Source organism: Sapajus apella, unplaced genomic scaffold (genome assembly GCF_009761245.1).
Source record: "Sapajus apella isolate SASKATOON/1434 unplaced genomic scaffold, GSC_monkey_1.0 scaffold38, whole genome shotgun sequence".
NCBI lineage: Eukaryota > Metazoa > Chordata > Mammalia > Primates > Cebidae > Sapajus > Sapajus apella.
The window spans coordinates 10,961,174-10,973,550 of record NW_022436978.1 but is presented as its reverse complement, the minus strand read 5'-3'; the positions used below and the strand labels follow the sequence as shown (position 1 = coordinate 10,973,550).

General features: G+C 37.5%; 1 protein-coding gene across 6 annotated transcripts in view; it reads left to right on the top strand.

Annotated features, from left to right (window-relative positions):
• Positions 1 to 9,049, top strand: part of IL1RAP (interleukin 1 receptor accessory protein) — a 150,213-nt gene extending 141,164 nt beyond the window's left edge. For 4 of the 6 annotated variants that reach the window (XM_032298250.1, XM_032298251.1, XM_032298249.1 and 1 more), the window contains one exon: positions 1,504 to 7,937. In XM_032298250.1, the coding sequence (XP_032154141.1) occupies positions 1,504 to 2,222 (719 nt within the window). In that variant the 3' untranslated portion in view covers positions 2,223 to 7,937. Of the gene's footprint in view, positions 1 to 1,503 lie in introns of all 6 variants that reach the window. The other 2 variants (XR_004275137.1, XM_032298253.1) reach the window with 2 other exon arrangements.
• Positions 9,050 to 12,377: the final 3,328 nt, after the last annotated feature.

Genomic DNA, 12,377 nt, shown 5'->3' with positions numbered 1-12,377 from the left:
ACTGGTTCATCCCTGGACCAAAAGCAGAGGTGTTCACCCCCTCACAGTGTGTCTCTGGCACATGTTTCAAAGTTATCAATGGCTATGATTTACAATTTTGAATTTTTTTCCTTCATAACATGGCATGTTCCAAGCTCCTGAATCTCACAGCGAGTTAAACATCGTATTTATTTGAAGAACTTACCCTTGAGAATCTGTCCAAATCCACCTTGATAACATTAGAAGTGAATGGTTTGCCAGAAGTCTTCACTGCTTGACTAATTCTTACCCATTGCCATTGTTTTTGTCCCTTTAATGCCAATTCTTCACACACACACACACACACATACAGACACACACACACACACACACACACACACATACACAGAGAGAGAGAGAGAGAGAGAGAGAATTTAATTGACAAGATAAATACTATGAACTACTATGAATGGTCTGATGTTGTGTCCAAAAATGTAAAGTGTTAAAGGATATAACTGAGCATCTTAGAAGGTGGCAATTCCTACGGTTCTTTGCTTATCAGACTATGTCAGCAGCATTATGTTCACTCCTGTTCATAATGCTACTCTTGGGAGACACATCTATACACTGAACATTATCCAGAGAAAATTGGTAAAAGTGTGAAGGAGACATGAGACCATGTCAGTTATGGAATAAGAAAAATATTCTGAATGTATTTAATCTGGACATAAGAAGAAAATATAGTGACATAGGCCGGGCGTGGTGGCTGACGCCTGTAATCCCAGCACTTTGGGAGGCCGAGGCGGGTGGATCACGAGGTCAAGAGATCGAGACCATCCTGGTCAACATGGTGAAACCCCGTCTCTACTAAAAATACAAAAAATTAGCTGGGCATGGTGGTGCGTGCCTGTAATCCCAGCTACTCAGGAGGCTGAGGCAGGAGAATTGCCTGAACCCAGGAGGCGGAGGTTGCGGTGAGCCGAGATTGCCCCATTGCACTCCAGCCTGGGTAACAAGAGTGAAACTCCGTCTCAAAAAACAAACAAACAAACAGAAAAAAAAACCCCAAAAAAATATATAGTGACATAAAAATAGTTGTCAAATATTTTAAATGTTTAAAGATGCAAGATCTGACCACCAGATAAAAGTTGCACAAGGAAGAAGAGTTCAAAACAAGAAATAATTTGTAAACAGAGCTGAGATGACTTGCTTTGCTTTTAAGGGTGGCTAATATTTTCAGAGGAGTTACTTAATTGCCCACCGTGTGTGTGTGTGTGTGTGTGTGTGTGTGTGTGTGTGTGTTTTAAGAAAGACCTATTGAAGAAGGAAACTACTGCAATGTGAGCTCAACTAACATCCTTGAAGGTTGTAAATTCAACCATTGGTAAGACTGGTATAGATTTTTTGACTGGGTAAATTATTCGGCACTGAGATCCTGTAATCTCAAGTGTTTGTTTATTGCCTGTCCTCTGGAGGATAGAAAATAATGAACTGGAATGTATATGTTTTCATTATACATTATCCTATCTTTCCATTTTCCTATAGATACAGTGGAAGCAGTTTTTGATTTCATTCAGAGAAGCAGAAGGATGATTGTTGTCCTGAGCCCTGACTATGTGACAGAAAAGAGCATCAGCATGCTGGAGTTTAAACTGGGTGTCATGTGCCAGAATTCCATTGCCACCAAGCTCATTGTGGTTGAGTACCGTCCCCTTGAGCATCCGCACCCAGGCATTCTTCAGCTTAAGGAGTCTGTGTCCTTTGTGAGCTGGAAGGGAGAAAAGTCCAAACATTCTGGCTCTAAATTCTGGAAAGCTTTGCGGTTGGCTCTTCCCCTGAGAAGTCTGAGTGCCAGTTCTGGCTGGAATGAGAGCTGCTCTTCCCAGTCTGACATCAGTCTGGACCACGTTCAAAGGAGGAGAAGTCGTTTGAAAGAGCCCCCAGAACTTCAGAGCTCAGAAAGGGCTGCAGGTACCCCTCCAGCCCCAGGCACAATGTCCAAGGACCGAGGGAAGTCCTCTGCCACCTGCCGCTGTTGTGTCACCTACTGTGAAGGAGAGAATCACCTTAGGAACAAGAGCCGGGCAGAGATTCATAACCAGCCCCAGTGGGAGACACACCTCTGTAAGCCTGTTCCCCAAGAGTCAGAAACTCAGTGGATACAAAATGGCACCAGATTGGAACCCCCTGCTCCCCAGATCTCAGCCCTTGCTCTTCACCATTTCACGGACTTATCCAATAACAATGACTTTTACATCCTGTAATTACTGTGTGTGGTGGGTGGTGGCTACTCTCTCTACCAACCCTCTGTATGTCATGAACCTGTGGGAAAACCTGACATTTTTATCATCTAATGGACTGTCAGATTTCTGTCCCCTTTATTGATTTTTAAAAACCGTTTATTTCTAGGACACAAAAGACCTGAAGGACCTGAATCCAGAATTATTGCCTCTAATGGCCTCAGAAGAGCACACTCTTCTTGGGCCCTAGAAGGTCAGTATGTGAAAGTTGCCTAAAGTCTGATCCTCTCTCTTGTTTCAATGTTTTAAAACTGAGCTAAGAATTTAAATGTGTTTCTTTTCAGTGTGTGGATCGACCTCATGTTATAAGTCAGTAAGGTGTACTTGGGTTATGATACGTACAGGGTGTATGCGTTCCCAGGAAGCAGAATGGACAGGAGCTGGTTCTGGTGGAAGCTGTAGGACTGAGATCAACAGAAAACCTACAGCACATTTTTTTCTCAAGGAACCAAACATACCCACCCAGGGATCCATGGTGTTCTCTGTCTCACTGTAAACTAGTGTTCTCTAAACTGCCTAACATTGTTGGCATCAATAAAATTATATTTTTACGTCATTTTATTTGTACTAACAAATTTTTGCATCTCTCTCACCTTTCTACTTTCTATGCTTGTTGTATTCTTATCTGGAGAGTATTGCATTTCAGGAAATTGAGATTTGGTTTAGGTACCAGAAAGACTAAGGTGACTTTTTTGTTTCTTTACAACATGTAATGGGAGAGATGTGGAAAATAACCCAAAGAGAGAGAGAACGTGATTTAAATAAAATAGAAGTTTATAAGAATCTCATATTTTTAGAACTGACAGATGAAAAATTCACTATTGTAAGGCATGTGGAGTGGAGATCGGTGCCTTCTTCACATTCAGGCATCTGAGAAGGGATAGTAAATTCAAGTGCCTACAAGGATCAGCAGGTAACAAAAAAGAAAATGTAGCCAGATATCAGCATATTATACAAGCTCTCCATCTAGAACTGATGTGAATAAGGACATAGACACAGATAGTTATTTCTTCTCTGTAAACATTTTCACCAACTCATAAAAGGCACCTGGCATTTGATTTTCAAGTCAGGTAGATCATTGGGCCTCTAAGTAACTGAAGAACACATACTTCTTAAAAAGGGGCAGCTTCAGGCTGGACATGGTGGCTCATGCCTGTAATCCCAGCACTTTGGGAGGTCAAGGTGGGCAGATAACCTGAGGTCAGGAATTCAAGAGCAGCCTGGCCAACATGAAAAAACCCTGTGTCTTCAAAAATATAAAAATTAGCCAGGCATCATGGCAGGTTCCAGTAACCCAGCTACTCAGGAGGATGAGGCATGAGAACCCCTTGAACCTGGGAGGTGGAGGTTGCAGTGAGCCAAGATCACGCCAGTGCACTCCAGCCTGGGCATAAGAGCCAGACTCCATAAAAAAAAAATGCAGCTTCTACTCAGTTCCATTTGATTGTTGCCACTAATTGAGCCCCAATATTGCCATATTGCCCATTTCTTTTCTAGAGAATCTAAAAAATCCAGATTTTTATGTATAATGTCAAGTATGGGATGGTATAAACTTAAGAAGGAAGAAACAAAGAGCCAAACAAAATACATATGTGGCTCATAGTCAGCCAGAGGGCAACTAGTTTTGTAATTTCATAACTCAAGTATATAAGCAAATAACATATATCCAAATGGGATTTAAGTGTCCCTGGACATACTGGAACTGGAAGACACAGATTGGCTCTAAGGGGATAGAGAATAATGTTTATTCTCCCCTCAAATTGAAGACATCTGTGCTGTACAGTTGAGCTGATTTGACCTAATCCTCCATTAGAAAACAGAAATCTGGAAAATAGGGTGCTTTCCATCTACTCTTTAAAGGTTTCTTTCCTGTTAAGTTTGCTATCAGAAAATAAGAACCATGAAGTCTGCTACTCCTGAACAGGAGCAGAACCAAAAGAGGGAGAGACCACACCTTACATGAGAAGTCACCTTTAATACATTAGCTGTGGCTGTTGGTGAGTTGTGGCCCAATGAGTATCAGGGACTCCCAGTCAGTAACAGTGAATGGGCAGTGGAGAAAGAAAGAAAGCAGTTTCATCCCACTAACCCTCTTGAAAAGGTACTCAGAAGATCCTTTCTCTGTTGAAACAAAAAACTAGAAGATTCCTACTCCAAACATTGGGGAACAAGGCTCCTCTAGAGAAAATGTGGCTCACAATGAAACTTGTAATTCGGAAATGACTGGCCACCCTAACTAAATATCCAGCAGAAAATAACTTAGCACAACCCAAAGGCCTTGTCCTTGATTATATCCCTTCTTGTGAAGAGTAATCCATCCTTGATGTATATTCAGGGAACTTAACTTGGGAGATAGCAGTTTCTCTCCAAATCTGTTAATAATGGGTAATGTAAGTGGCTCCAAAGATCAAGGAGGGAGAAGATTCCCCTACCGACTATCAGTGTGAACATAGCATCTCAAATGTAAAATATCTTTGGAAAAAATATAGAAATTACATTTTTCACTTATAAATTATTTTATTAGTGAAGAAAAATAACTAATGGCAGAGGCATGGAAAATTAAACACAAGCTCATATTATGTGGGTAGCTAGATAATTTTGGTGCTTTCAGAACTACATTTTGGTAAGTATCAATTGCCTTTGACAATACAAATGTAGTGGAAGCAGTGAAAAGTCTTAGCTCAGAATTAGCTCTATAGGGGTCAAAAAAATAATGGACTACACTTCTACTGTATGGAGAAAAACTCAGAGGTTATGTTATTACTTCTTGACCTGACATGCCACAGTTAAATGTGATATTCAGTACCATACATTTCAATGAGGCAAATTATAATAAGAAAGAAAATTTTTTCATGGACCATGCTTATCCATAAGAGAAATTACAAGATTGTAGGGTAAATGGATATATCATTGACTAAGAAATATTGTCTACTTGGTTGCGTGAGTTTTAAGTCAAGTAGAGATGGATGTGAGTCTTACTTCTCCCCTATCTGTTTGAACATGATCCTGAGCCCCAATCTCCTGCTAGCTACAATAAAGATACTATTATTAACCTTGTTGGGTGTTGTGGGCATTAAATGATATATTGTACATTTATTTCATATGCCTCACCTTTTTTAAAGTTTCATAAAATGTCCAAAAGCAGTATAGAACAGGAACATATTACCCAGGTTAAGTGACTTTCCTAGTGACACTTAGTCAATTAGCAATAGAGTTGAGTCTGTAACCCAGATTCTGACACTTGATCCAGTACCAATTCTAGAACCATCCATGTAAGATTGAAGGGGAAGTAATTCTATTACAAAGCTACCTTGATGGAACTATTTAATCTGGGCCATAAAAACACTCAAATAAAAAAAGCAGTTAATATAAACCCACACACAGCTAATTAGATTTTATGTTAAGGGTCTGATATATCATCTTGCCTTGTCATATTATAATTTTTATAGCTTCATTTTTAAATGTTATAAACTTTCTTAAGACATTTAAAAGGTAGAATTTTTGGTGTCTTCTAGATTCTATGATAATGCTATACTTTTTCCTTTAAAATAAATTATTTGTGTTTTTCCTGGTGGAAAATAAAAATATATTCACCATTTACCTTGAAAAACAAATTTTATCTTTCAGCATCTACGATGAAAACTGAATTTCAGAGTTACCCTCTCCTATAACTATTAAGAAGTCTAGCAACAATATAAGCACTCCCAGATTGAAGATTTGAAGTGGTTGGGAAAGCTAATGTTTTGGTTCAGAAAAAGTCATGAATAATAAATTGAACTAATCATAATGATATGCACAGAAGGATAAGAAATTTATATGCCATTGGTTTAAAACTTTTATACATCTAGGAGTAACTTGAGGGACATCCAACAATGAAAGTCCTAGGGTGGGCCCTTCGCCAGAGAGACCAATTCATTAGGTGCTGGGCATTGTCTGGAAATCTGTATTTTCATATCATGCCCTTGATAATTAAATAAGGCATTTCATGGGTCAAGCTTGGAAAACTATTACCTATGAAAGAACTCTTTCAAACCCTTCCCGTATTTTCTGTATTATTGTCCAGGTTGCAAGGGAACTAGAGCCTCAATTAGGTGCTTGCCCAAGCCTTCCTGAAGTGTATTCCCCAATGTATCCACATTGGAACCATTTGGGGCTCATATTAAAATGCTATCTCTTGACTCCATCCAAGATTAACTAAATGAGGATCTCTGATGTCGGGTGGATCTGCACGTGGAATAACTTTCCCAGGTGATTCTAATGCACAAAAAGCAAGAACCATTAATTTTTACCTCTCTTTAACTCCTCTTTTACCCTTGTAGGCTCTGATTTTCTCCAGCCAAGGACTACAAATCCTCCTCTTAACAAGGTGTTTGCAGGCAATAGATGAAAACGTAGGGCATGTTTAGCCCTTGAAGTTGCCTCAGCTCAAGGAAATACTTTAATAATGATTAGTGGAATGTATTTATAATATATGAAGTATCAATAGTGATATTTGGAACCTGGTGAGATTGCTGTAGTCATCATGTATCTTAATCAGAATAAGATATGCTATGCGTGCTAACAAAGAGCCCCAATATTTCAGTAGTTTCATCTAACAAGATTTATTTCTTGTTTATGCTATATGTCCAGCGTAGGAGCTTACTTTTTTTATGTTTTGCCATCTGAAATGTGTGGCTTCCTGTTGTTCTATGCTTCAGCTGAAATATGACACTCATTACTTTCACTTACAATTCATTAGCCAGACTGAGGTCCTGATATTATAAAAAAGACTAGAAAATGTAGTCTTCCTATTTCTCGAAAGAGAAGAAATGAACTTGGTGAAAACATAGCATCGTCTTTGTCTACAACTGTGATGAGAATAACATATGGAGGAAGCCAGAAGAGGTAAGAGATATGTCGCATACTTTGATAATGGAAAAAAAAAAAAAAAGACTTTAATACCAGCTCTCCACCTCAGTTTGCCAAGGTATCAAGATAAAACAGCATGCAGAAGAGTAGACTTTGTTTGTAAGTGTTCCCCAAAGAAAAATTGTTGAAGGAATGCATAATAATCATAATCACAGCTTCTGGTTAAGACAAAGCATGCTTAAAAATTTGAAAGTGACTGTAGTTGGTTACTTTCCATTCAGGAGCTTTTGTTAGTTCCCTAAGAATGTGATGCTCAAACTATCTGCAAATGAGCCATTCCATTTTGAATATCCAAGGAGCCTCAGAAGAATGGAAGACATTTAGAACACAGCAGAGCATGTAACACAGTCATTAGAAAGCATCCCTTGATCCATTTATCTGAAGAGCTAAATAGGGTATTCAAAATGAACATGCTAAAGTTCAAATGAAGGAAGAGACAAGAACTAGTGTGAATATGATGAAGCCTGTGATATCTGTGCATCTGCTGTCTATACATTTGGATTCTCTGTTTGTATTAAACATTTGAATTTTTATATGACTTCTCTAATGTATATGGAATATTATTAGATCATGGAAAAAGCTATCTTTGAGTTGGCAAATATTAATAGTTAATGAGTCTTGATCTATGTTATTAAGTTTGTAATGTTGAACAAAAAAAACTTTATCATTTCTTAATATAGCAGGGAGATTGCTGATGCACTCAAAATTGCTTAGAAAATAATTCACAAAGTTTTTCTCTTGAAGAGTTTAATGATTTCAAAATATTTAAATGAAAAAAATGACTCTTTGAAATGAGCTCATGGGAAGAAAGAAGAAAAATTCAAAATAAACTTTGAAATCAGATCATGAGCTGTTTTTAACTTCTCTCACCCAGGTAATGGGAATTTTAATACTTCATTGCTTTATTTAAAAAAAATCTAATATATATTTATTTAAGACTCAGAGACATATATAACTTATTAATTTTCTATTGTCAAAAACTCTGACACATGTTTGCAATGAACTTATCATTTAGCATTGTGTTTTGAAATACCTTGAGCAAGTGGTTCTTAACTAGAATTGAATATTATCTTTTAAAAAATTACACATACCTAGGGTCTATCTCAGTCTACTGAATCTCCCATATTGATCTAGATATGTGCTTTTATATAGTATAACTGTCTTAAGTTTGCATATGTTTCAACGAGAAATACATGGTGTTATACTATAAATATATATTTAAAAGGTAAAAGAACTCCTAATATTGTAAATAATCCTTTTCTTAATGTACAAAACTTAAAACTCATTGCAAAATACTGGAATTGAATCATTTATTTTCCTATCTTATTAAATTACATAAAATATGACAAAATAAAGATAATAAAATGAGAGAAAGAATCAGTGTAGTGACTGAACTGTGTAGTCAAAAGAATCCATAACTCTAGTATTTATTACATTCATATGATCAGCCATCTTAAACAGGACAAAGTGTTCATGATAGGATGGTTTTGTTTTGGGAAATGACAAATGACTTCTAAGTAGAACCAAAAGAGAAAAGAGAAAAGAGAAAATTATTCTTCACTGGTTTGCAAATATCAATAATGTAAAAAAGAAGTTAAATGTATAAAAACTCTCCCAATATCAGACCATTATAGCTATAATGTGCAGTGAGTGTCAGGAATGGTTGGTCATTTCTATTATGCTCTTGATATGTTAAACTGGAGTCAGAAGACATAAATTGGAATAATAGTTGTACTGACTTTGTGACTTTCAATAGCATACTTTTGCTATCAGGTTCTCAGTTTCCTCATATACAAAATGGGAATAATATAATAACTACCTCATTGGATTGTTGTAAAAGTAAAATTATATAATAAATGTTCATCTCAAAAATGTGTAAAGCACATGCTTGGTAGTGGTATTATTATTGTTGTTAGTTGTTTACTATAAGAGAAATGTGGAGGAAATGAAGAGGTCTGTGAGAAATTCCTTAACCCGCTAAATGCTGGAGTACTTTTCAGAGCACATGGTCCAATCTTTCATACCTGAAAACTGTAGGTATGAAAGATTTAGTAGAGTTTCATATTAATCTAAGGGTTGGAGACTACAAAAAATGTCATAGTTTCTGAAAAAGTAAGAAGTAGGAAAAAAAGCTGTATTTATTTTATTGCTATTAATAAATTGCGCTATAGAAGCTTAAAACATCAAATATTTATTACCTCACAGTATATGTGGGTCAGAAATTTGGGAGAGGCTTAGCTGGATGGTTCTTGCTCAGCTGCTAATTGAAGAGACTGTAAAATTGTTGGCCAGAGCTGTGGTCATCTGACAGCTCTATGCCAAGGGCAGGTATATGGAAGCTGGTAGGAAGTCTCAGTTTCTTGCAATATGAACCTCCCTATAGGGATGCTTTAGTGTCCACATGACACATCAGCTGGCTTACCCCAGGGCAAGTGATCCAAGAGGGCAAGGTCAAAATGCCCTTTATGACCTAGCCTCAAAAGTGATATATTATTACTTCTGCAGTATTCTATTGGTTAGAAATGATTCTCTTAAGTCCAACCCATTCTCAAGAGTTGGGGAATTCAGCTCCACCTCTTGGATGGAGGAATAACAAAGAATTTGTTAGCGTATTTTAAAGTCACTGCAGTAACATAGACAAACATTTACTTTCCAGTTGAATAAATTGAGGTTCCAGAAAAGGCATGTGACTGGCCCTTAGCCTTCCTTACTTTATTCTTAACATGGTAATCAACTGACTGCAGTGGTGCCACAACTCAAATAAGAGCTGTCTCATTCTGGTTCTGGTTAGGTCTTTTCTTTTGCCTGTTAAAAGACTACAGAATGGGGGAAAGTTATATACTGTAAAGCGTTGGCATTCCTCTTTCTCTCAATTTCTCTCTCTTTTGCTCTGCTCTAGATAAAAGGCAGTCTCTGGAAGCTAAAGAAGGATAGGGTCAATGGGGCTTGTTAGCCATGTTCTTGGTTTGGGGTCTGGGTACCAAAATATAACTTTTAACCTGGGCTCATCTCTGGAGAGATTGAAAATGGGTTTACTCTACAAAGCAGCCACTGTAAAAGTAAAGATGAACTTTCAAAGAAAGGTAATTGCTTTCTTTGAAAAAAAAAAAAAAAAAAAACAGCTCTGAACTGAAATAGTTATATATTAATAATCAAGTCATTTATCCTCTCTGTACATCAGGCTTTTTGAGTGCTCCAAATGGATAGGATTGCACTAGGAATTTTGTAGAATGTTAGAATTCTATTTATTTTTTATTCACTGAGTAATGCTTAAATAGCCTCCTTCCCTCTCCATATACACATACATCCCAGCACCAGGGTCTAGTAATATTGGGAATAATATTTAAAAGGTGAGAGGCTTCCAAATTGTAATTCCTTTCTTGTGGGACCTCAAGCAAAGCATATGGCATGGTTACCCATCAATACAATTCAAGGATCACTATGTGACTTTCCATCCCTGGTATTCTAGGAGTCTGTGTAAAAATAGTGAGGTTTTCATGTGTGTCAAGGCGCAATCCATGATCCCTTTCAGGTAGTGTAAAATCAGATATCTAGAGTCTGGCGTTCCCTATAAGTTCATAAAATGCTAGTTGAGTTGCACAAAATCAAAGCAAATCTCAGAGACGCCCCCTTTCTTCCATTCTTCCTGAGTCAATTGCTTCTTCAAAAAGTCACAGCTTTTTCCACTTACTTCTCCCCAAGATTCCCAAGAATATAAGCTACATGTCCACTATTGCTCTGTTTGTAGAAAATGCCAAATATTTTTATGGCCTACATGCTTTGCCAAAGTTCTTCTGCCTGGAATGCCCACTCCTTTTCCCCTCCACATCAAAACTTTTACAGTGCTTCAAGTCCAGCCCAAATGTTTTTAAACCCTCCAGATGTTTGCCAGGCAGAATTACATGTTTCTTATCCTTGTATCATTCCTAATACTTCTGATGTTAAATTCTAAATTTCTACATATCTGTTTTACCTGCTGTTCTGTAAGCATCCATGAAGAAACATTATTTATTGAATCTCTAATCCGAGCACTTAGCATAGTGATTAGTACGTGGCAATTTTTCTATTAACATTTTCTTAAGTAAATAAATAATCATGACCACTCTCAATAGGAACTAAGTAATAAAATCTCGCATCTTCTTTGTTTCATCTCCCCTCTATCACAGATGTAATGTTTTATGAAAGACACCATTTTACTCTTTTGCTCATTACTGTATGAAATGAAATTTCAGTACTGGAATCCAGAGACTTCCAACACCACATCCAGCACCACTAAATTTGGCCCTTGGCATTACTTCAGGACAGATGGTCTGTGATGAAGTAGGGGTGAAAAGAGCCCCAGCTGTGCCTTGCCTGGCCTGGCCGCGACCCTCACATTAAGGGCTCCCATCCCTGCTCCTCTCTATCTGCATAACAGCTGATGCTAGAATCAGCATCAAGCTCATTGGCAGATGTTCTGTTTGTCATCTTGCTATTAAATAGGCCCAAAAGGACAGGACACTAAGCTCTGATAAATACTCTCTACCAACAGTGTGCCATAGAGTTAATGAATTCCAAGAGAAAAAAATAATCTGTTTATTGATTTAAAATACAAATGATGTTGTAAAAATAAAATAATTTCCTGTGTTGATTTAGGTACAGGTGGTAATTAAGAGATCAGCTCTTCCAGATGCCTTGAATAATAGATATTGTCCTCTATGGGTCAGTAAACTCCTAGATAATGACGACATATCCTGCAGCCCTTCTTCCCAGGCTCATCACCAACGCTGCAGTTCAGGACTCATCATCTCTCAAAACAGCTCTCAGTTTCTCTTACTCCATTCTTTCCTCTTCAAACTCTGTGTAGCCATCACCAAATCAATCTTTCTTGCATACAACTCTGACCATGACGCCAACTCTCGAAGACTGTGTCACCTTACTTCCTAAAAGACACATTTGTTTTGGTTTGTTTTAGTCCAAATTTAGGGCACTCCATTCTCTAGCCTTAGCTGATTTTCAAAAACTTAGTCCTTTTCACTTCCATATATGGACTCAACATTCCAGTTCAAGTAAGTGACTTGTCATTTCTTGAGTACTTGTGATTGTGTTCAAGCTGTTACTGTCGGGAAAACCCTCCTCCTCATCTCACATGTTCACTCCTAAGATACAGTTCAAACACAAGTTTTCTGATACTTCCCACAGAAAACATTGTCTTTCCTGTCAAATCCCCTA